This window comes from Rhineura floridana, chromosome 22 (assembly GCF_030035675.1).
Source record: "Rhineura floridana isolate rRhiFlo1 chromosome 22, rRhiFlo1.hap2, whole genome shotgun sequence".
In the NCBI taxonomy this organism is placed as follows: Eukaryota; Metazoa; Chordata; class Lepidosauria; order Squamata; family Rhineuridae; genus Rhineura; species Rhineura floridana.
In genome coordinates, this window is record NC_084501.1 from 12,108,173 (window position 1) to 12,132,721 (window position 24,549).

The window sequence follows — 24,549 nt, forward strand, 5'->3', positions numbered from 1 at the left end:
TTGTAAAGTATGGCAATTACTTAGTGGTGACTTATGTCTCTTGATATTATCTTGTTAATGAATATCCATGGCCAAATTATATTATGTGGGTTTACGGTGATTGCTTTGTAATATGCGACTGCTGTAAGATACAGTATATTGTTGGCTAATAAATAAATACCTTTTAAAAAAGAAAAAGAACGTGGCAGACAGGGAAATAAAGCCTTAATCTCCAAAGTTTCCGGTATCAAATGAGCAGGAAAACAAATGAAACTCTTGATTAGGACTAATCACGTTCTCCCTTTTCTGAGATAGTCAATGGCATCATCAGCTGGTCGTTATCAAGAGTTTATCTGCCTTTCTGTTCGCTAGATACAAGTGCTTTGAAGATCAGACCTTTTATGACTTTCTTTGTCATTTTCTGTCTCTCTGGGCTGCACTTAATTGCTTAACGCTATCCGTTGAGGCCTCTGTCTCATTGTGAAGGCCCTTTCTGCTATCCCTCACAGGACTGTGTCCAGCAAAGACCTGCCGCAGTTGGAGGACATCTGCAAGGCGATCATCTCAGAGAACCATCCTTTTGAGCGTCTGGAGGTGTCCCGGGAGGATGTGATGGAGCTCTTTAAGGTGTGAAGCCTTCAGAACATCAGAAGAGCCCTGGCTGCTAGATCAGGCCAGAGGGGGCCCGTCTAGTTCAGCGTCCTGTTCTTGCAGGGCTCACCAGGTGCCTCTTCTGGGAAGCTCACAAGCAGGGCCGGAGCGCAACTGCAGCGCTTTCCCCCACTTGGGATTCCCAGTGGAGGGAGAGCATAGCTGTTGATACCCAGATTGCAAAACTTGCCCTGTCTTGGAGGGAGGGGTGGGGGGAGTGAACACCATTCAGAAGAGGTGATATTGCTCCTCCAGAGGCCTTAGGACAACTTGCCATAGTCGAGTGTTGTCTGGGATCGGTTTTCATCATGTTAGCGCTCATCTAGCTCATTCACACTTGCGCAAATGTCCTGGGAAAAAACGATTCATGAGAACCGCCTGCCGGATCAGGCCCAAAGGGGCCCATCTAGTCCAGAGTCCTGTTCTCACAGAGGCCAGCCGGATGCAGCAGCACTCCCCCCACTTGTGATCCCCAGCAACTGGTATTATTCAGGGGTAGTGGAGATAAAACAGAGAGCCATCCTGGCTAGTAGCTTTAAACCACCCTTCCTCAGTCTGGTACCCTCCAGTTGCCTCTGGACTACAGCCGCCATCATCATCCCTGACTGCTGGCCTGGTTGGCTGCAGGGGCTGAAGTCCAGCAACAGCCAGAGGGCACCAGGTTGGGAAAGGCAGCCTTAAGCGGTGGACCTGCACATTGAACTTTCCTCTGAAGTTTTTATTTTTACATATAGAATATGTTGATTGACAATACGGGGAGAACCGTCACATTTTTCTCGGGGCCTTCTCAGTTGTGGCTCCCCATCTGGAATGAGGTCTCCAAGTGGGAGCTGCCTGGCACCCTCATTGACATCTTTTCGGTGCCAGGTAAAGACTTGTCATCTTTTCCCCCAGCCTTCCGATAGACTGATGATTTTGTTTGTTATTAGGGTGCTGCCCAGGCTTCCGGGGGGGGGGGAGAGAGGTGTTTTTGTTGTGCGACATATTTGGGTTTGTAATGATGTTGTAAATCGCTCGGAGACCTTCGGGTAACAAGCGATTAACCCAATAATAATTGAGTTAAGTACGATGCCCCTTGTCAGTGACACAGCTGGATTTCACAGGGACGCTCGAAGCCAAGACGGCGAGGATTTTCAGGAAGGTGGCGTCTTCCAGACAAGTAGAGTATATGAGCACGAGGAAGATTTGCAAAATAACTTAAAGCTTAGGTGAAGTGAAGCGTGATGTATTTATCTTCTGAGCTGAGGCCGCGGTCGTTAAGGTCTCTTTCTGAGTATCTGGTTATCCTCATATGTCAAGTCCAGGGCTGGCTAACCTGTGGCCCTCCTAGAGGTTGCAGGACTGCATCTCCAACCATTGGCTAAGCTGGCTACTCCAGCAACATCTGGAGGGCACAGGACCTCTGCTTTACGGTGCCATGGGATGCTCTTGTCCTCTTTTCAGCTGATGAACGCGGCTCCCTTACTGGAATTTCTGTCCATGAAGGGTTGTGGCCGTGTACCTTAAAAGCGCTGCCAACAGGTTGTTCAACTTTCATTTTTTGCTGCTGCTGCTGTTTTGGTGGCTGACCTGGTTTCTGAAACAGGTGCAAAGGTTGGCAATTTATAGAATCTGCTGGGTGTGAGAAAAAAAAAGGTCTGCAATTTGTGGCATTTTCTGCCACAGGATGTGGCAATGGCCAGAGGCTTAGTGGCTTCCAGAGGGCATTAAACGAGTTCCTGGAGGAAGAGGAGAGCGCTGTCAGGGGCTATTAGTCCATGATTGCTTAAATTGAACCTCCATGTTCAGAGGCAGTCTGTCCCAAATACCAGTTGCTGAGGACCAACAGCTGCCTTTGTTCTCTCCTTCTGGGCTTCTGTTTGGGCTCTGTGAGGAAACAGCCAGTGCGAGGACTGATAGTACACAGAGTCAGACCCTTGGGTGCATCTAGCTTATTATCGTCAACACTGACTGGCAGCAGCTCTCCAGGGTGGCAGACGGGACATTCCCAGCCCTCCCTGGAGACGGGAGTGAACATGGGACCTTCTGCATGCAAAGCAGGTGCTCTACCAGTGAGCTACAGTCTTTTCCCTAAAAATATAATAAGATTCCAGTCCTCATGGTTCTGAAGAAGGGGCTGGTTTAAACAGGAATGCAGGATGCTGCCTGATAGTAAGACCCTTGATCCTTCTAGCTCAGTATCGCCTGCACTGACTGGCAGCGTCTCTCTCCAGGATTTCAGGCAGGGGGAAGTTCTCAGCTGTACCTGGAGATGCCTCTGAGACCTTCTGAATGCGAAGGAGATGCTCTGCCACAAAGCTGTGGCCCTTCCCCAGTGATGATGAGAGTTGAGAGCACCAGAAGGGGGAAGATGGCCAGGGCTCTTCTTACATTCTTTGTGGGGTCAGGGAGAGATGTAGGAGAGAACTTGCCCAGAGGCATCCTAGTGGACTTTGCATAAACAAATACGTTTGACGGGTTTATTCGGAGCGTTGCGTTGCAGAGGAAGGCAATACAAAAGTTTTCCGTGGTGGAAATAAAGCCTCCATATCCAGGAGCAGTCAACCTCTGCCTTTATTATTTTTAATAATAATTTCAAATGTGTCGAGAGCGTTTAGGAAAGGGGCGTGTGGATTTTCGAGAGCACCGTTGTGGGATGGGTAGAGTTGACATCCATGATTTATTCCGGGCTTTCTTGACCGTCGCTGGTCCGTGTGACTCTTGTTTTTGCCCTTCCAGCATAACAAATTCAAACTGCGGATGATCAATGAGAAGATGAACACTCCGACCACCACCGTGTACAGGTGAGTGAAATTTCTGGCTCTCTTCGTCCTTGGCTAACCTGTACTTAGTGCCCGGGAGAAAACGAAGACTGCTCCTCCTCCTTTGTCCAAATCTGACCCTCCTGCCTGGCAGCGAAGATGCGCAGATCAGTTTTTTTCCAATTCCGTACCTGTTTCATGTGAGCTATAAGTCCGTTTTGTCCAGCGTCCTGTGGATTTTTTGCAGATTGTACTTAAATTGTACACATTTCCCCCCCCCCAAAAAGCATTTTTGCATACCCTTTCTGTGTAAGATAAGACATTTTGTGTGCATTTTTAAAACCGCAACTTCATCACAAAATCCAGAGAATTGGACAATTGGAACGATAAGTTTGTTCCAATCTGCTTAATAAATGCTGTTCTTACCTGGTGGTTCTGGAACACTGAGAAAGCCTGTCTGTGTCACATTCCACGGGAGAGAGAAAAATATGTAATAAGATCTAGCAATCAATAGATGTGGCCCATCAGAGATGGCAGGAATCTGCTATTCTACTTGGCTTCTTTGTAGAAGTTAAATTAAAAGCAAGACAGTTGGCTGTATCTAGCTAAGTTTTAGAATAGATCCATTGAACTGAATGGGCCTGATTTAGTCATACCCATTCACTTCGGTGGGTTTACTCTGAGTCGGACTAACATAGGATAAAACTCAGGTATACAAAGCAATATCATCACTACTGCCCCAGCAGTGAAAGCATCAGGAATAATCAGGAAGCCACATAGAGGTTCTTTTTTGTTTACAATCAAGCAGTATATAAATGTTAAATGAAATTAATAAATAAACGCTTGAGTAAGGAAAGGCCAGAAATTGACTGTTGCATCCCATTTCTTTGCTGTCTGCAGGTGTGGGACCTTAATTGACCTCTGCCGGGGGCCCCACATCCGGCATACTGGGGAGATCCGCGCACTGAAGCTCCTAAAGGTGGGATGCTCACAGCCCCATCTGCAAGGGCTCCAGAGGAGGGTGGAGAGGCTGGCCTGCACTGCAGGGAGAGTTAAGGGTGATCAGATTGTCTCCAGGCCGTCCCAAGACATTTTCTGGCCTGTGGCAACAGGCAAAATGCTGCCACCACCATCCCATATACAAAAGTTGACCAGACTGGTGGTGGGATCTTACTTGGACATCCTCCGCTACCCCGTGGGTTCCAGGCTGGCTTGGTCAGACTTGATAAGAGGCAGCCTCTGCTGCTTTTGCTTTGGTAATTTATAGGCATAAGGACATGAGAAGAGTGTGCTGGATCAGGCCAAAGGCCCCCCCCCTCATCCAGCCACCTGTTCCAACAGTGGGATGCACCAAAGCAGGACCTGAGTGCAGCCACAGCAACTCTCCCCGCCCACAGTTTCCGAAAGCTGGTGCTCAGAAGCACACTGCCCTCCAGCTATGGGGGCAGGGGGTAACCATTGTGACTAGTAGCCCTTGGCAGCCTTATCTCCCATGAGTTTGTCTAATGCTTTTCTAGAGCCGTCCAAGCTGGGGGCCGCCTCTGCCTCTTGGCGGTTCAGAGCTTTGCGGAGAGGTCTCGGAGGGCAGGGGTTTGCCATTGGGAACCGCGGAAGGCGCCTTGTACCACGTCAGACCCGTCTAGCGCAGTGTGGTCTGCACTGGCTGGCAGCAGCTCTCCTGGATGGCGGGCAGGGGACAGTCCCAGCCCTCCCTGGAGACGCTGTTGGGGACTGAAGTGGGGACCGTCTGCGTGCAGAGCAGGTCCTCTCCCACTGAGCTGCAGCCGTTCCCAACAGGAACATCTTACTGGCAGTCTGCTCTGACTGGCAGCCGCTCTCCAGCTCCACCCGGAGAAGTTGCTGGAGACAGGACCTGGGATGCTTTACCGCTGAGCTCCAGCCTTTCCTGAGGATTCCCAGGCCAGGATTGCATGACCCAGAGGGGTCCTTCTGGACCAAGTGACACTGCCTCTGTCTCTTTTTTGGCTTGGCAGAACTCCTCCTCCCATTGGCACGGAGACCCCTCCAAGGAGACCCTCCAGCGCGTCTACGGCATCTCCTTCCCCAGCTCCAAGCAGCTGGCGGAGTGGGAGCGGGCTCAGGAGGAGGCCACGTGGCGGGACCACCGGCGGATAGGCAAGGTGGGGTGCAATTAAGGCAAGTTGCTGAGTCTGCTCTCCCTTCCGGCTTCCACGTCTCTCTGCCTGTGCACCAGCAGTTGGGAAGCGCTTCAGCCCAAGGGCCACATTCCCTTCTGGACAGCCTTCCGGGGGCCACATGGCAGTGGCGGGCAGAGCCAGGGGGAAAAGCGAGCAGAGCAACAAAAGTAAATGTGACCTTTGTACGCTCGGCTGGTTTTTTTGCCCGCTCCTCTGTCTTCCATCCAGACAAGCGAGAGGCATTAGAGTTTGGAGACACATCCAGGCCAGGCAGCAGCACTTGAGATGGGAAGCAGTGTCGGTGAGGGGTTTGGCCGCCTGGGGAGGGTTTCTAGGGCCAGATAGAAGAGCCTGGAGGGCCGCATTCGGTCCTCAGCCCTGAGCTTCCCCACGCCTGTTATAGGAGCCGTAAGGGCAATGGAGCCCTGTCCTTTAACCCAGGGTTGGAGAACCTGTGGCCCTCCAGATATTGCACTTCAGCGCCTCCCAGCATGACCTGGTGGGCTGCAGGTTGCCCACCTCTGGGCTACCCCAAGGAGACCCCAGGCCAATTTCTATGGCCTCCCTCCCTCCCTCTCTCCCTCTAGCACATGAGACAATCCTTACCGAGAGGGTCAGGCTGGTGGCCTTTTTGTTTTCTGCCTCCCTTTCTCTTCTCTGACTGGCAGCTCTCTGGGGTTTCAGAAAGGGGTCTTGTTTTCTAGCTGCCTGGAGGTCTCTTGCAGGCAAAGCGTGTGCTCTGCCACGCAGCTGTCGCCCCTCCACAGGTGTGGCGTGCGAGGGCAGGTAAGGTGGGTCCCTGCTGTGGGGCTTGTGCGCCTCTTAAATAGTCCTCCTGGGTATCCACAGGGTAGGTACGGGGGGCAGTCGTACCCCACTGGCAAAATGTAGAGGCGCTGTTCTCGTTCATTTTTATTCATTTATTGATTATTACATTTATTATTTATTTATTTATTTCATTTCATTTATAAACCGCCCATAGCTAATAGCTCTCTGGGTGGTGAACAAAGCAAGATTAAAATACAATATTACAATAAAAGCAATAACAAATAGCAGCAAGTTAAACATTTATATCCTGCCCTTCCTCCCAGTAGGAGCCCAGTGAGAGAAACTACTCTGCTCCCGCTTTCGTTGTTTTACTTTGCCCCCTCCCTGGAAAAAAAATCCCTGGAGACGCTCATGTTAATCGATTTCTAAAATTAGAATCAAAAGCCAAGCGCCCTTCAAGGAAAAAAACCCTCAGTCTCCCTCTCTGTCTTTGTTCCTCTCCAGGATCAAGAACTTTTCTTCTTCCACAAACTGAGTCCAGGAAGCTGCTTCTTCCTTCCCAAAGGGGCGCACATCTACGCCGCCCTCGTGGACTTCATCAAGGTGAGCTTTGCTCCCTAAACCGTTGTTTCTCAGGGTCCCGGAGTGGGGCGCCTCAAGGCCCAGCCCCACCGTTCTACCTACCTGTGACTCTGTGAGCTGGTTTGGATGCCTGGCTGTTTGAGGTGGGCCATTTGAAATTTGTCCACACATGCATACACACACGGTAACATGGGACGCAGTCTGATCAGGGGATTCCCCAGCATAGCCCTTGCTGAAGCAAATGGGAGCTGCGTGCGGGCCCGGCGGGTTGACATTGCAGGTGCTAGCCAACTGGAGCTTTGCAAGGATGCAGTGGCCGACATTGCAGACACTAGCTGAGTGGAGGTGTGCGAGGACATGGTGGTTGATGGTGCAGGCGCTAGCCAAGTGGAGCTGCACAAGGACACAGTGGTTGACATTGCAGACACTAGCCAAGTGGAGCTGTGTGAGGACATGGTGGTTGATGGTGCAAGCGCTAACCAAATGAAGCTGTGCAAGGACACCGTGGTTGACACTGCAGGCATTAGCCAAGTGGAACTGTGCGAGGACACAGTGGATGATGCTATGGGCGCTAGCCAAGTGGAGCTGTGCGAGGACACAGTGGTTGATGCTATGGGCGCTAGCCAAGTGGAGCTGTGCAAGGACATAGTGGTTGACGTAGGCGCTAGCCAAGTGGGTCCCTCCACAGCTGACCCAGGGCCCTCTGTAGTAACTCTCCTTCATGGCTTCCATTCATTTGAGCAGCTCTTTCCCAGAAGAATTTCTCCACAGGTTATGCAGTGTGGGTGAGATCACTCTTTTCCTGTGGCTATGATTAACACAGTCTATAGAACGACTGTTTTAGTAGACTTTAGACCCAATGTTTTTATTAATATGTGTCTCTCGTCTCTGAAAGGTGTTTCCTCATAGAAAAAGTGCCATTAGGGGTTTTGTCCATTGAAAATTGGAGAAAAATGTTGTCCCAGACAGGAGAATAGCAGAGAGTTCAAAAATACACGATTTCTGTTGTTCTTGCCAAATCAATCCCATTATCCGTGAACTAAGAGGCGGAAGCGGTCAACATAATCTCTTTTCAGGGAATCGAAAGTATTAGTTACCAGGAAGTAAAAAAGGCAGGTTGTATTATCATCCTATTAGAATGGGTTCTAAAGGTTAGGAATTTTTTTAAAAAAAACTTTAAGCAAGACTTTCCTTTTTAAAACAAGGTAGCCAATAAAAAAAATTTAATTTAAAAAATTGTCTTCCCTCCCACTCCACGGCCGATGTTCTGTTACCAGGTGGTACGGTCATCTCTTGCCTAATTCTCTCTCTGCCTTCCCCCACCCCCCAATGTCCCCTTTCCTTCTTTAATTCCCAGAGCGAATATCTCAAGCGCGGCTTCTCCGAGGTGATCACCCCCAACATCTTCAACTCAAAGCTCTGGGAGGTATCTGGCCACTGGCAACACTACGCAGAGAACATGTTCTCCTTTCAGGTTGAAGACGAGACCTTTGCCCTCAAACCTATGAACTGTCCTGGCCACTGGTGAGTTATGGAGGAGGGTTGAGACCCGGAGCATATTCAGCTGGGCGGCTCCGTTCATGGTAGGGATGCTAGAGAAACTCGATTCCCTTTGTTCAAAGGCCAATCTATTCAAATCCGCACTTCCTGAAACAGCGCAAGGCCTCATACACAGCCGTCCTTCGACATTCACGCTTGCCCGAATTTTTGCAGCGAAGTTCTGCAACCAAAGCGATGCTTTCAAAAATGCATCTATTAGGGGGAAACCTTGCATAAAAATAAACATGTTCGTGAAAATAATATCCAGGACTGCTTTAAATTAGGGGAAGCGACTTACAGAAATGCGTACATCAGTCAAAACTGCCTGCAAACGCGTTTAGTAGGAGAAATTCACACTAAAATGCTGGTGAATTTTCATGACGATGTTTGGTGTTTTTTTAAATTGCCAACTGTTGCCGAACTGCGGAGAACTGAATTTAAGAGTGTTAAAATGAGAAGCTGAGAGAAGGGAAACTGAGAGATCCTTCCATCCCTACTCGACCAAGAGAAGGAAGATCTTCTTCATGCTAAGACTAATTCCCACTCTGGAGGACGTGGAGAGAGCCGCCGACCTAGATGGTTTTAAAAGAGGCGGGTTGTGAAGACAAATCCACAGAGGGAGGGAGGTCTGCCAGCATCTGTTTAGGGTGATAGGTTGATGGAACCTCCAATCTAGGGGGCAGTATACCTCTGAAAGCCAGTTACTTGGGGGGGGGGGGCGGCTGTTGTCTTCTGGCCTTGCCAGTCAGCTTCCTGAAGGCATCTGACTGGCCACTGTGCTAGACAGGATGGATGTGGGTTTTGTTTTGTTTTTTAGACTGATCTAGCGGGACAGCTCTTACGACAAAGGCCCTGACTCAAGACAGAGAGGGTGTCGGATGTAAAAAAAGAATGCAGGGCGTAACTTTAAGCGGAGAGGTTTGGGGCCTTGTAGGAGGCTGCCTTATACCATTGGTCAATCTAGTTTAAGATCGTCAGCACTGACTGGCAGCAGCTCTCTGGGCCATCAGGCAAGGGATATTCCCAGACTTCTTTGGATTGAACCTGGGACCTTCTGCATGCAAGGCAGATGTTCTTCCCCTGAGCGACGGCCCTTGCCCAGGACTTACTGATTTAGACTGCAATCCAATATACACTTCCCAAATTAAGTCCCATTGAACCCAATGGAGCTTACTTCTGAGTAGACATGTATTGGATTGCACTGTTAGTCAGGCTGCCTGCCCTAGACACCTGCCCCCACAGTTGCTCCCTGGTGTTCAGGTGCTGCCATTCATCAGCAGCACTGTCTGTACACCGTGTGAAATTATTAAAACTCTGCCTTTGGCCACCCCAGGCTCTTTTCCAAGAAAGTCTGAATTCCTTGACTGGTACAAGTCTTGCGAGTCAAGCCAAGCTTCTGTTACTGCTACAGACCTGTTTGCGTAAACATATTTTATTTTGCTGATCATGGGGTGAGGCAGGGCACTGGAGTTCTGTCCTCAGTCACTGGACGTTTTATTCAGCTGTCCTGCTGGCTTTTGAAAGGTCAGCAGATGTTGCCCTTTCAAACATACCTTTGCCACAATAAGGGCCAGCAACTTAAAAAACTTTTCCTAATGAAACCCGAGGTTGAAGCATAGCTCCACAACCATGAGGGCTAGAAACATGCTCTTTTTAAAATGGGAAAAAAATGAAAGCAGAGATTATCAGGAAGTTGAATTGTGTGACCCAGTACAATGCTGCACATGTTTTATCTGAGCTTCTGTAGAATATTGGCATTCACAGCTTTGCTTGTGATGATTGCGTAAATCCTGTATTTTTCCTTCCCGTGTAGTCTCATGTTCAGCCACCGCCCCCGATCCTGGAGGGAGCTGCCTCTCCGCCTCGCTGATTTTGGGGTCCTGCATAGAAATGAACCCTCAGGAGCCCTTACAGGGCTGACACGGGTTCGCCGATTCCAGCAAGATGATGCCCACATCTTCTGCTCCATGGATCAGGTGAAGGATATTTTGGCTCGTGCTGGGGTTGGGATGAAAGCAGGATGCCTGCATGGCTAAATGGAGTGCTTTACATATTTCCTTTGGAGCAGTTCTCTGGAGCCCCATTGGCAAAACTGGAGCATCTTTTAAAGGGGAGGTGGGAGTTCCAGGACAAACTAGGAAGTACCAGAGTTCTAAATCCTTTACGTCTGTCTTCATCCGCAATGCCATTTCTCTCTTCTCTCCCCAACACCCCTGAACTCAGCTGGAAGGAGAGATCCAAAGCTGCCTGGATTTTCTCCAAGCCGTGTACTCCACTTTTGGATTCACGTTACGCTTCTATTTCTCTACTCGCCCTGAGAAATTTCTCGGAGAGGCTCACCTTTGGGATCAGGCCGAGGAGGTAAGAAGGCAGCCACCTGCCACCTTCCCCCCTGATTCTGCTTTGCGGACCCTAAACCCACCCAGGGATGGGGAGCGCTGATTATGCTTCCCTGGATGGGAGGGTAAGAGAGGGGTGTGCACACCCGCACGAGGCTGCATAGAAACTAGGCTACTGTACAAAGGTAAAAATGTACATTCGTTGCTCCACCCACTTTTGCCTCACCCACCACGGACATGTCACACACACACACACCGGAAAGCTTGCCCAGAAGGGAATGTGGCCCTTGGCCTGAAAAAAACGTTCCCTGCTCACTTTCTCCTTTGAACCCAGTTTAAATCTTAAAGAAAAAACAACTGCCAGATTGCTGTTGTGGTTCCTTCTAGTCAAGAAATCAGAAGAAGGCTAAGACTGGAGAGGGCAGCTGTGAGAGAACTATAAAAGGTCCTCAAATGCAAAGATGTATCACTGAACGCTAAAGTCAGGATCATTCAGACCATGGTATTCCCAATCTCTGTGTATGGATGTGAAAGTTGGACAGTAAAAAAGTGGATAAGAGAAAAACCAACTCATTAGAAATGTGGTGTTGGAGGAGAGCTTTGTGCATACCAAGGACCGTGAAAAAGACCAATTGGGTGTTAGAACAAATTAAACCAGAACTGTCACTAGAAGATACTGAGAAGACATGATTCACTAGAAAAGACAATAATGCTGGGAAAAACAGAATGGAGTAGAAAAAGAGGAAGACCAAACGCGATGGATTGATTCCATAAAGGAAGCCACAGACCTGAACTTACAAGATCTGAACAGGGTGGTTCAGGACAGTTGCTCTTGGAGGTCGCTGATTCATAGGGTCGCCATAAGTCGAAATCAACTTGAAGGCACGTAACAACAACAACTAGTCCCCGCCCCCCAACACACCTGCTCCAAATCTTCTCTCTCCAGATCCTGGTGTCTAGGAGAGCATTTCTCATGTGCAAATTGGTACCAGCAAATTGCAGCTAGAGAGCTTTACATGTTATCGTTTCACGCGTACTGACGGATATGCTGTTTTAGCTTGTGTGTGTGCTCTTGAAATGTCTAAATTTATTTATTTATTTATTTAAAATATTTCTATTCCGCCCTTCTACCCTATAATCAGGCACTCAGGACGGCTTACAAAAATAAAATCAGACATGTACATAATAAAATTGTAAACAATAAAATCACAAAAACATTAAAATACATAAAATACAATTAAAATACATAAAATTATATATATATACACACACACACACATACACACACATATACATATATATATACAGGGAGTGGTACTAAAGGGGAGTACAAGGGTAAAATTTAACGTAGAAGGCATAACGGAAGACCTTTTGTCCTGTCCTGTTGCTTGGGGGGTCCCTTTCTTCTTCTCCCCACCACAGGCCATGCCAAATATTGACTTCCCGTCCCCCCATCCTGAAGCAGCTGCCGTAACCTCCCAGATGGCAGCGGCCTGCCTCTCGGGAAGGCGGCTCATTTGGCTAACGCCTCCTTTTCTTGTCCTGCAGCTGCTGGAAAAAAGCCTCCGAGACTTCGGACAGCCTTGGGAGCTCAGTCCAGGAGACGGTGCCTTCTATGGGCCAAAGGTCAGTGGATGGCCCTGACTGCTAGAATTCCTGGAGGTCAGAAGAGCCCCGTAGCTGGATCAGGGCAAAGGGGGACCCCATCTTCTTCCAGCATCCTGTTCCCACAGTGGCCCATGAGATGCTTCATCTTTTCACATGTAAATGGCTGTTGTAGACAATGGAGAGAGAGAGGCTGACTCAGTATGACGCAGCAGGGATCCGGCACATTGGAACCCTTTCCGTCTCTGAATTGCCTGCTTGGCGACATCATTGCAAAACCATTTGTGTTGTGTGTGTTGCGATGTTTGAGAGCTGGTCCTAGTTTCCCCCTGGAATTTTTTATTGACTACCTGCAGATGCTTGGGTGAGCACACAGCCCTGCAGTTCCTGGAAATCTTTTGCCCATTTATCTTTGCTTTTTTCCGAGATCACAAGACTGTAAACAACAGTGGGGGGGGCAGGGAGTTCAGGTGACTCTTTTTTTAAAAAAAATGGATCCAAGCACCTTCTTTTTACACAGATCTGCCAGGTGCACCAGAGAGTCTTTGAACATTCTGTTTCATTGAACGGTTTGTTAATGTTTTTATTTATTTTATTTTATTAGGACCTGTTTTTATGCTGCACCAATCAGGGCAGCTTGTGACATGTTAAATAACAGCTTCAGAAAACTGAAAAAACAACCTTGATCTCGATTGAGTCCTACAAGCAGGAGATCAAACTTACTGATAAATCCCAGCTTGGGAATTTCACACTGGGCTGGAAAAAACGTATAAATTTATGCACATTGTCGGATGTTTTCAGATTAACTTTCTGTGGTAGAAAATTTGAACTAGAGTGCTGAGCAAATGCTTCCTTGACAGCCACACAGACAGGAAATTACGGTGAAAGGTGGCCTGTTTTTGTAGCCGAAAGCTCTTGAAGTTGCTTTTGCTTCTTTTGCAGCCTAGAGCAAGTGATGACAGAATGGCCAGATTTAATCCAGACATGCCTAAGATCTCCTCCGCTATCACAACAATGCTTTCCCCCTGGCAGGTTTTCTGTGACTTATACGACCTGCAGGGCAGGTCGGAATTTGACAGGTTCAGCTTTCTGCTGCAGAGAGATGCAGTGAAGAAGGAAGCCTTACTAGGAAAAGTTTTGGCCTGCCATGTAGCAGTTTAAAGGAAACCTGCTAGGCCAACAGTATATCTTTCAGTCAAAACAGGTCGAGACTCAATGGGCGTTTCTAACAGCGTTCTCCATACCCTCGTTCCAGGTTGATATTCAAATTCAGGATGCTTTGGGACGGCACCACCAATGTGCTACTATTCAGCTGGATTTCCAGATGCCCATCCGGTTTGATCTCACCTACACGAGGTGAGTTTGGGCCCAAACAATCAGGGACTCTGCACTCAGTCCTACCCACTCCTAAAATTCCCAGGCTGCCTTCAAATTTCCATGCAGGATATTTAAAAAATAATAATAATAAAATAAGAAACAAGAGAAACTGCATGATACCCTTTCAGGCCATTAGTTCATTTAGAACAGGGAGAGGGAACCTGTCGCTGTCCATATGTTACCCCAACTCTCGTAAGTCCCAGCCAGTCAGGGGTGATGGGAGTTGTAGTCCAATACAACAATAAATAATCATTTTAAATATAAAAATTGTGTTTTAAATTGTTTTTAAAATATGTGTTTTTAAATTGTATATTTGTTTTAATGTTTTTGATTGCTGTAAACCTCCCAGAGAGCTTCAGCTATGGGGCGGTATACAAGTGCAATAAATAAATAAATACAAGTGCAATAAATAAATAAATACCTGGAGGGCTGCAGGCTCCCCATCCCCTCGTCTGTTTACTGCCACTAAATCGCAGTTTGTTTTGAGAGAGGCTCTTGTGTACAGAATGGAAAGAAAATGTAATGCTCAAAAGAGGTCACATTTTTTTTTATCACTTCTGTTGTTCCTGGAAGGTGGTTGAAGTGGTTCATCTTTATAGAGCGGAGAAATTTTGTTTTGCAGAACACAGAAAAGACATTCTTTGGTATTTTTTGTATTTGCTGTTGGTTCAAGATGTTTTAACCTACTGTATGTTGTAAACTGCTTAGAGGTTTGTTTAAATATAGGCGATATATAAATTGTCCAAATAATCAATATGCTGACTGGCAGGGTTTCAGAACAGCTGCCTATCCCAGCCCTACCTGGAGATGCCTTCAGGGACCGAACCTGGGACCTTTGGCCTGCAAAGCAGGTGCTCTACCACTGTGACCCTTTTCCTAAAAGTAAAGCAAGATTCCAGTCCTCATGGTTCTGAGTAAAGGGCTGGTTTAAATGGGAACAGAGGGAGCTACCTTATACCGCATCAGACCGTTGGCCCATTGTTTACACTGACTGGCAGTGGCCCTCTAGGGTTTCAGTCAGGGGACGTTTCTCAGCCCTACCTGGAGATGCCTTCAGGGACTGAACCTGCATGCAAAGCAGCTACTCAGCTGTGGCTGTGCCTCTCGAAACTAATTAAGCTTCTAGTCCTCATGGTTCTGAAGGAAGGGCTGGTTTAAAAAGGATGTTCAGCTCCCAGCCAGCCAGCATGGCCAATGCTCAGAGATGACGGGCATTGTAGTCTGACAGCATCTGGAGAGCCGCAGATGCCTGATCTCTGCTCCGCACTGACAGGCAGTGATTCTTCAAGGTTTAAGACAGGGAGTCTTCCCAGCCCTGCCTGAGACTTCCAACAGTGGAAGCAGAGACTGTTGCTAATCCACGCCCCCTTCCATTTCCAGTTCTTTGCTATCTTAAGGACCACCTGATCCCTTATACCCCAGCCGAATCACTGAGATCTTCAGGGGCGTTTCTGTTGGTAGCTCAGATGTATGGCTCGTAACTCCTAGAAGCCGTGCATTCAGTGTTGTGGGCCCAAACCTGTGGAACTCCCCTCCCTGTTGAGATTAGACAGGCACCCTTCTTGCTGGAATTCAGGCGCATAGCTGAAATGTTCTTGTTCATGCAGGCCTTTAAGGGTAGCGTTTGGTTTTACGGTAAATTTTTGTTGTTCTGCTTCCTTTGTGGCTTATTTTTATGCATACTGCTTAGAAATGCTCAGGATTATGATCTGATGGGGGATACTTGGCTCAGCAATACTACATGCGAGAAGGATCTTGGGATTGCTGTCGATCACAAGCTGAAGATGAGCCAAGAGTGTGATGTGGCTGCAAAAAAGGCAAATATAAATGCCCAGGATTAAGCGACATAAATCAAGTGACCCAATTGACCAGTGCCTGCCAGATCTTGCAATCAAAACGCGGAGCGTGCCTGCGCCAACTAACCTGGCTTCTTCTGCACTTTCTCAGATACTCGACCACTGAGCTACAGCCCTTCTCAATCCCTCCTCCTCCCCCAAAATAAGCTCTGTTCTGAAAACAGCACGTTGCCATAATAATGATGTCACCTAACAATGTTGTAACGGGAGTGTGTTGCTTTTAAAACAGACAATGCAAACTCGAGACGGTGATTCCGTCAGAGCAGCCTGGTCTCCGGATCTGTGGAGCGGAAGGTTCCCTTTTCTCACCGGCTTTCTGTCTCGTTCCTTCCCCACACCCAAGCTTTCATAACTGGGTCCCTTTGCCCCACCTGACCACAGAACAGGGAAAGCGGAACTGCCGAGGAATGCGAAGGAAGCTTTGTTTTCTGCAGAGCTAGTTTTCTGGAGATCAGATTGCAGCAGAGATTGTCTCCATCCTGGGTGTCAGAGACATGGAACGGGGAAGTGTTTCACCTCCCTGGGGTCTGGCTATAGCCCTCTTTTTGGACAGGTTTCTATGCAGTTTGCAAAGCTCTCCCTCTTGGAAATCAGAAATACCTAGATGTGGAGACCGCCCTCGCGGCCCCTTCAAAGCATAGGAAATCACTGTGTTGTCATTATCGTTCCTTGTTAGATAGACAAAGCAATCCTTGGAGTACTTATTATTATTTATTACTCCTCTTTATTTTTACCCCGCCCTTTTTCCAAAACTGGAACTCAGGGCGGCTTACAAATAAAAACTACACATAGGTAAAAAAATATACAATTAAAATAGAATTAAACTATTCGTAACATTAAAACCATGAGACATACACTTAAGATACTAAGACAATTTAAAACATTAAGAATAGGACCATAGAACAATACAACAGACCTTATGAGGCCCTATCTTAAACATCTTCTAGTCCAAAAGCCCGTCGGAATAAAAAAGTCTTTGCCTGCTGACGGAAGGATAGCGAGGAAGGGGCCATTCGTGCTTCCCTAGGAAGAGAGTTCCAGAACCTGGGTGCAGCCACCGAGAAGGCCCTATCTCGCGTCCCCACCAATCGCGCTTGCAAAGGTGTTGGGACTGAGAGAAGGGCCTCTCCTGAGGATCTCAACACCCGGGAAGGTCATATGGGGAGATACGGTCTGACTGATAGCCTGGACCTGGGCCGTATAGAGCTTTATAGGTCAAAACCAGCACTTTGAATTGTGACCGGAAACAAACTGGCAGCCAGTGGAGCTGTCACAACAGGGGGGTTGTATGGTCCCTGTAACAAGCTCCAGTTAGCACTCTGGCTGCAGCTCTTTGTACCAGTTTAAGTTTCTGAACAGTCTTCAAAGGCAGCCCCACATAGAGTGTGTTACAGTAATCTAAACGTACAGTGTCTTGCTTTAGTTCTAGACCACAAAAACAGGTCGCAGGGACTTGCAGGCAAAAGCGGGAGAACTCCAAGGATGCTAGAAATGAGATTTTTTTTCCCCAGGCCTAAAATGCTTCGGAGGATTGGGGGCAGGGGGAGGAAATCCTTGCTCACATTCCCAGCAGTAAGTCTCAGATGCAAAGATGCAGGTGCTATAGCATGCCTTGCATTTGAGAATTGCTTTTAGAATTTGCATGCAAGAGGTTCCAGGTTTGATCCCCAAATGGCATCTCCAGGTAATCATAGAATAGTAAAGTTGGAAGGGGCCTATAAGGCCATCAAGTCCAACCCCCTGCCCAATGCAGGAATCCAAATCAAAGTATATCTGACAGGTGGCTGTCCAGCTGCCTCTTGAAGGCTTCCAGTGTCGGAGAGCCCACTACCTCTCTAGGTAATTGGTTCCATTGTCATACCACTCTGTTAGGAAGTTTTTCCTGATGTTCAGCCGAAGTCTGGCTTCCTGCAACTTCAGCCCATTATTCCGTCTCCTGCACTCTGGGATGATCGAGAAGAGATCCCGGCTCTCCTCTGTGTGGCAACCTTTCAAATCCTCGAACAGTGCCATCGTACCTCCCCTCAGTCTTCTCTTCTCAAGGCTAGACATGCCCAGTTCTTTCAGTCTCCCCTCATAGGACTTTGTTTCCAGTCCCCTGATCATCTTCGTTGCCCCCCACTGAACCCGTTCCAGTTTGTCTGCATCCTTCTTAAAATGCAGTGTCCAGAACTGGACACAGTCCTCAAGATGAGGCCTAACCAGTGCCAAAGAAAGGGAAACTAATACTTTGCGCGATTTGGAAACTATACTTCTGTAAATGCAGCCTAAAAATAGCATTTGCCTTTTTTGCACCCACATCACACTCTTGGCTCATATTCAGATTGTGATCAACAACAATCCCAAGATTCTTCTGGCATGTAGTATTGCTGAGCCAAGTATCCCCCATCTTATAGATGTGCATTCGGTTTGGCTGAGAGAGACTCCCTGCCTGAAATCCTAGAGAACTGTTGCCAGTCAATAGCCCAACAAGACCAGGCTAGATGGACTAAGGCTCTGATTTGGTATAAGGTAGCTTCCTAAGCTAAGCCAGCCCTTGATTCAGAACCATGAGGACTGACATCTTAGTATTATTTAAAAGCAAATGGATGCAGAAGGTGCCAGGCTCTGTCTCTGGGTAGAGCTGGGAAAGGCTCCTGCCTGAAACCCTGGAGTGCAGCTGCCAGTCAGTGTAGGCAGAACTGAACTGGATGGGTTTGATTCCGTGTAAGGCAACTTTCTGTATACCAGAGCTTGCCCCTTGTTTTCCAGAAATGTTTCGGGCCTGTAATAAATCCCATTTTGTTGGGGACCACCTGTGGCCCTCTGGATGTTGTGGGGCTCCACTTCTCAGCAGCTGGCATGACCAGTGGTCAAGGAGGAGGATGGATGTTGGAGTCCAGCAACACCTGGAGGGCCACAGGTGTTCCCAATCACTTTTTCCAAATTTGTGATACCCTGACCTTTGCTTTCACAGATAATAATAACAAGAATAATAAAGGATAGAAATATATAACAAAAACATAATGGCCTTAAATTTGTCATCATTTGCTCAGGCTTCCTTAGGGCAGAACCTAGGGTTAGCTTGGCCCAAAAGGATTTAGGAAGGAACACAGAAAGCTGCCTTACTCTGAGTCAGACAGTTGGGTCCATCTAGCTCAGTACTGTCCACACTGACTGGCATCGGCTCTCCAGGATTTCAGGCACGGAGTCCCAGCCGTACTTGGAGATGCCACTAGGGACTGAACCTGCGACCTTCTGCCTGCAAGGGAGATGCCGTGCCACTGAGCCACGGTCCTCACTGAGCTGCAGCTCTGAGAATTCAAATGCCGACTTGTGTGTGTGAGTATCCCTGTGTCCCTTACAGCAAGGAAGGTACGCAGGAGAGGCCAGTGATGATCCACAGGGCAGTACTTGGCTCCGTCGAGAGGATGTTGGCTATCCTGGCAGAGAACTACGGTGGGAAGTGGTGAGTGATTGCGGTCCCCATTTCCAGTCTCCCTAGAGGAATGGGATGTTCAAGATCATCTGATACCTGAAAGACTCTCTCGCCCCTTATATACCCAAATCTCACTGTGCCTCCTGCAGACATTGTTTTACCACCACGTAACTGGCGCAGAGTGGTAAGCAGTGGTAACGCAGCCGAAGCTCTGCTCACAGCTGGAGTTCGATTCCAACGGAAGGAGGAAGTCGAATCTCCGGTAAAAAGGGTCAAGGTCCACTCAGCCTTCCATCCATCCGTGGTCGGTGAAATGAGTACCCGGCATATGCTGGGGGGTAAAGAAAGGCCGGGGATGGAACTGGCAATCCCACCCCATATATACGGTCTGCCTAGTAAATGTCACAAGACGTCACCCTAAGAGTCGGAAACGACTCACACTACAAGTGCGGGGACACCTTTACCTTTTTAACTGTTCCCCTCTGTTCCTACCTCCTTCTGCTCCACATATTAAACTAGACCTGACTGTGTGTTTCTCTGCATTTGAGTCAGGATTATCAGAGTATGATTTTGATCCTTGGGGGGTGTCCAGTGAATCTTTGGCACACAACAAGTCTGGAAGGAAAACTGCACACAATGACGGTGAGGCAGGAAGGGATGTCAGCTGTCAGTTGACCGAGGAGAGATTGTCAGTTGGCCAGTTTTTGTCGTCAGACCACAGTCAAATATTTGATGGCAACAATGCATGGAAAGCTAGCCTGCTACCTTTTTAGCACAATTGCGGAATGATCCCTGCTGTTGGCGCTTCCCCTTGTGAGTGAATTCTCCTGCTTTTCTTGCAGGCCTTTCTGGCTGTCCCCGTTCCAAATCATGGTGATCCCGGTTGGCCCCGACGTGGAGGACTATGCCAGCGAGGTGAGAGAGATGAAGTGCTAATGGTCTTTGGAGTGGGTCTGCCTGCTTGTGCCTGCATGCCGCGACGGTGCAGGGCATAGGAGCAGTGAAGAAAAGTGGTGTTAGGTGCAAAATTCAGCTTCCTGGGGATTTCAGCTCATTTTTTTTAAAAAAAAGATTCTGCTCCTTATGGTTGTGAGACGTGTGCCGTGGCAACTTTACTGAAATCTTAGAGGTGTCTGAGAAGGTTTTTCTCACTTCTTCGTGGATGGGGCTTCCACTTAATTGTCTGGCCTTCTTGTGGCTAGTTTCCTCTTTTTAACTGGTGTTACAATCCCCACCCCCCTCTCTCTTTGTTCATTGTCTTTCAAGGTCCACCAGATCTTTCACCGGGCAGGATTCATGGCAGACGTGGATGCCGACTCAGGGTCAACCCTCAACCGCAAAATCCGAAAAGCCCAGTTGGCCCAGTACAACTTCCAGTTTGGTGAGCTGCCATCTCATAGCAGAAGGCTAGCAGAATAACCTGCCTTATTTATACCGAGTGATATCAAATTGGCCCATCCAGCTGAGTATTGTCTATACTGACTGGCAAGGGCTCTCCAGGGTTTCAGGCACGGAGCTGTTTTTTCCCCCCAACCTGACGTGGGGATGCTGGGGTTTGAACCTGGGACCTTCTGCCCTGCCCCGAGCTACGGCCTTTCCCCATCAGCAGGGAGTTGAACTTGATGGCCTTATAGGCCCCTTCCAACTCTACTATTCTATAATTCGATGAAGCTGGCTTATACCCAGTCAATGGTTCATGTAGCTCAGTACCCCCTGAGCTAGATTAAAGGTTTTCAGCTATATGCATCATCCGGGCTGCCTAAAGAATTGCAGCATCCACAAGAGTATAGGAAAAAGCACTCTCCAGAGCAGGCTCAGAATCAAGTTTCTGGCCCTTATGTTTTCATAAGTGTAGGGGGTGATTTATTTTGGTTTTTAAAGCAGGGAGAGTACATACAGCCCTGTTTTATATACCCTCTGAAAGCTTGTTATCCATCTGGTCACCATCTCCCTGTCTCTCATTCCTGCTCCAGTGGTCGGCCGGAAAGAGATGACCAACCGCACCGTAAACATCCGTAGCCGTGACGGCCACCAGCACGGTGAGCGGGATTTACACGAGGTGCTGCACAGACTCCGCGAATTCCAGGTCGCTCGTGTCAAAAATGCGGAAGAGCTCTTCTGAGAGGGGCGGATAAGGCCGTTGCTGGTTCGCAGAACATCCACAAGCAACAACAAAAAAGCAGTCCGTGAAAGTGAAAAAGTAGTGCATCACATCACAGTTTCCCTGCAAACATAGATCTGATGTTGTTGAGTGCAGGGACTCCTTGAGTGGCCTTGCTGTTGCCTTTCAAGACACTGGTCCTCACCAAGCTGCATCTCTGCCGGGATCAGCTACGGCAGTTTGCAGCCTGAAGTCATCTGTCGGGCAGAAATCCTGCCGGTTCACTTGCTGTGACCCCTCCGTATAGATCCGAGCCAGCCCTGGCCACGCGTCAAAACTCCTTGCAGCCTTCCCCGATGGAACATCCTTGGAATTCTTGCAATGGTTCAGGGTTGATTGGCAGGCAGAGCTGCATGTGGGACAATGACTTGGCCACGTGAAAGGAGGGTGAGGACCCCACACTTTGGAAAGACTCTTTGTGGAAATGAGCTTCAAGCGCCAGGTTCTCCTCTTCACTCCGGCCAGCCGGCCTGCGTTTCATGGTGTCCCCTGCAGAGGCCTCTAAATTAAAATACTAAATTTTTAAAAAAAGTTCTTTCTCTCGAGAAATTGCAGGGTGGTTGTTGTTGGTTGACGGCTTAGCGTCGGCACAAACTCCCTGTTAGCTCTGGCCCACTGGGCAGGTCGAGGTCAGAGTGAGCCCAGTCGTTCTTTTGCTAAGGATGATTAAGGTGTGTCTCGTTGACCAGGGATACGGCTGAAACTGGTGCCTTGGGGGTGTTTGTAGGCAGGTGTGTGTGTAAATTGCTCTCAAGTGATTCATCGCAGCTTATTCCGGGAAGGCTGCAGAACACCCGTAAGTCAGACGGAGAGAGAGAGAGAGACCCTCCCCAATCCATACGATTGAGTCAAAAGCAGCTCAGCTCATAAATTCCACCTCCCCTCCCCCAAAAAGAAAGCTCTGCTTTATCAGATGCAAACATTTCTCCCTATCAGTTATATGCGCTAATCCGTGAGAGTAATTAGTGAAGGAGGGGGCCTGAGTAACATCCTTCTGGCTGTAGTGGGGTAAAAATCGGAGACATTATTAAGCTCAGAGCTGCCACAGCATGGCGGAGGAAGGCCCAGCCGGAGACCTTTTGCCAACGAAGGACGAGGTGGATCCCCCCTTCAGAAGCCGACCAGCATGGCAGTTGGATCTTAACGCTGGTGACAGGACAGCATCCTGTCTCCCATGTGGGTGGTGAAACTCAGGCCTCGGGGCCTGAATGCGGCCCTCCGCTGCTCCCTCTCTGGCCCTTGGGACTGGGCCCAGGCCACACCCCTCATTGGCTGGCCTCTGTGCCCTCCTCAGGTGCTTTTAACAAGCAGGGAGGTGTTGTCGAATGGCAACAATACTCTCTGGCTAGCCTGGATTGGAGAGCTTGGCAGTGGCGTGTATCAACCTCTGTCTGTGTGGCCTCTGGAAGGCTCCCCACTGCGGGAATGCGGCCCTCGGACTGAAAAGGGTCCCCTGTACCTACCCGTGCTGCCCCTGAGGGCAACAGGCCAGATAAGGACATCCCAGGACGTGCCGTGTGAATGCCGGGAATGGAGGCAAGGCTCAGGAGAAACAGATTGCCAAGGGAAGGGGGGTCAGCAGCCAGACACACCCCTTCCCCAGCCCCTGCCGCTCAAGGGGGCTTCTTCCCTTCGCAGGCCCTGCCCTGCTGCTCAACCATCGTGAAAGCTCAGGTGGCATTTAAAAGAAGATAGACTGTATTCGTCCTATCAAGCCACCTCTCTGGCCTGGTGGCTGGACTGAAGCTCCCTGTTCAGAGGCAATCTACCTTGACGCTTTCTTTTTTTCCCCTCCTAAGATCCAAGTATAATATCTTTTGAATAGTGGTGGCTGCTGCTGCTGCTTGAGGACAGGCCAGAAAAGATGCCCTTCCAGATGGGCTGCCTATTGGGACACCCAGCCAAATAGCCACGGCATTGAAGAAGAGGCCACGCTAGATGATTTCTCTCTCTTTGATTCAGCCGTGCTCTTCTTACACACTTATGAAACACTTAGGGTGGGGTGTGGGGAATAAAGGAAGGAGCTGGTTTTTAAGACCTTAAGAATGGCTACGTTGAGGCAATGTGGGTAGCCAGTCGCCCGACTCGTGACTCAATTTGGCTTCAGACCATTTTAATCTGGATAAAAGAAAACATGTGTTGAATGTCCCAGTTTAGCTCTGAGAAAAATGACCCAGTGGCGGGGTGTCCCTGAGCATGGGCAGAGCCCTTTGCTCACCTTTGAGCCAGCTGCGGTCTTCTGGGCATTCCAGACCGGTTGGCTGTTGCATGTTTCTGCACCTTTTCCCCTTTGGTAGGACAGAAACGCTGCCTTCTGATGACAGGCCGGATATTGGAGGGTAATGCAGAGAAATGGGCCAGGAGCCTGTTCTTTTTCTGGCTGTCGTGCCTCTTTGTGTGGTGGTTTGGCTTGTTTTATTTTAAAAGGGGGTGATGATGAAAGCCTGAATTTAATGGATATACATTTCCGCTAGCAGCTTAGAAAAACCTGTTTGAAAAGGATTTATCACCTGTGTGTGAGTGACTCAGTGCTCTTAAATCTAAAATCAACAATTTGAGGCAAGAGCTGGAACGCTATCCAAGACAACCTGGCATTTAGCACTAGAGAGAGGCAGGCACCTGGTGGGGAGGTTAGGGGAGAGGGGAGGCTGAATGGTGCTCTCTGTGCATGCTCAGAAGTATGCTGCCGCTGCGGGGTGGGTTGATCTCTGAGTGGTTTCCAGTAAACCAGTGCGGTTTCACCAAAGGCAGCAGTTTGTTATTATTTATTTATTAGATTTGTTAGTTGCCCATCTGGCTGGCTGTCCAGCCACTCTGGGGATGTACAGAATAAAATTTATTTATTTATTTATTTATTTTATTTAATTACATTTCTAGACCGCCCTATAGCAGAAAGCTCTCAGGGCGGTGTACAACAAATAAAATCACAATTAAAATATGAGCAAGTGTGGAAAAACATACTTTGTTTGTATAAAAACATACAAATACATTAAAACATTGACATCTCAACAGTAGTAATAAGCCTAACCCACCCCAAAAGCCTGCCTGAAGAGCCAGGTCTTCCAGGCCCGGCGGAAGCTCATCATAGCGGGGGCGTGGCGGAGATCGTTTGGGAGGGAATTCCACAGAGTGGGAGCCACAATAGAAAAAGCCCTCTCCTTAGTCCTCACCAGTCTAGCTGTTTTAACTGGTGGGATAGAGAGGAGGCCTTTTGAGGCTGATCTTATTGCGCGGCATCCTTGATGAAGCTGGAGGTGCTCCTTCAGATAGACTGGGCCGAGACTGTATAGGGTTTTAAAGGTCAAAACCAACACCTTGAATTGGGCCCAGAAAATAACCGGCAACCAGTGCAACTCCTTCAGCACTGGAGTGAT

The 24,549-nt window shown here is 48.5% G+C and overlaps 1 protein-coding gene across 1 annotated transcript in view; it reads left to right on the plus strand.

The window, feature by feature from the left end:
• TARS2 (threonyl-tRNA synthetase 2, mitochondrial) overlaps nt 1–21,706 on the plus strand; it is a 28,255-nt gene extending 6,549 nt beyond the window's left edge. Inside the window, exons 5-18 of the mRNA XM_061605804.1 lie at nt 489–606; nt 3,349–3,413; nt 4,272–4,350; nt 5,366–5,512; nt 6,803–6,901; nt 8,238–8,404; nt 10,233–10,395; nt 10,643–10,780; nt 12,307–12,384; nt 13,619–13,719; nt 18,943–19,044; nt 19,857–19,929; nt 20,281–20,395; nt 20,988–21,706. Coding sequence (XP_061461788.1) covers nt 489–606; nt 3,349–3,413; nt 4,272–4,350; nt 5,366–5,512; nt 6,803–6,901; nt 8,238–8,404; nt 10,233–10,395; nt 10,643–10,780; nt 12,307–12,384; nt 13,619–13,719; nt 18,943–19,044; nt 19,857–19,929; nt 20,281–20,395; nt 20,988–21,136 — 1,594 coding nt within the window. The 3' untranslated portion in view covers nt 21,137–21,706. The remainder of the gene's footprint in view (nt 1–488; nt 607–3,348; nt 3,414–4,271; nt 4,351–5,365; nt 5,513–6,802; nt 6,902–8,237; nt 8,405–10,232; nt 10,396–10,642; nt 10,781–12,306; nt 12,385–13,618; nt 13,720–18,942; nt 19,045–19,856; nt 19,930–20,280; nt 20,396–20,987) is intronic.
• Nucleotides 21,707–24,549: the final 2,843 nt, after the last annotated feature.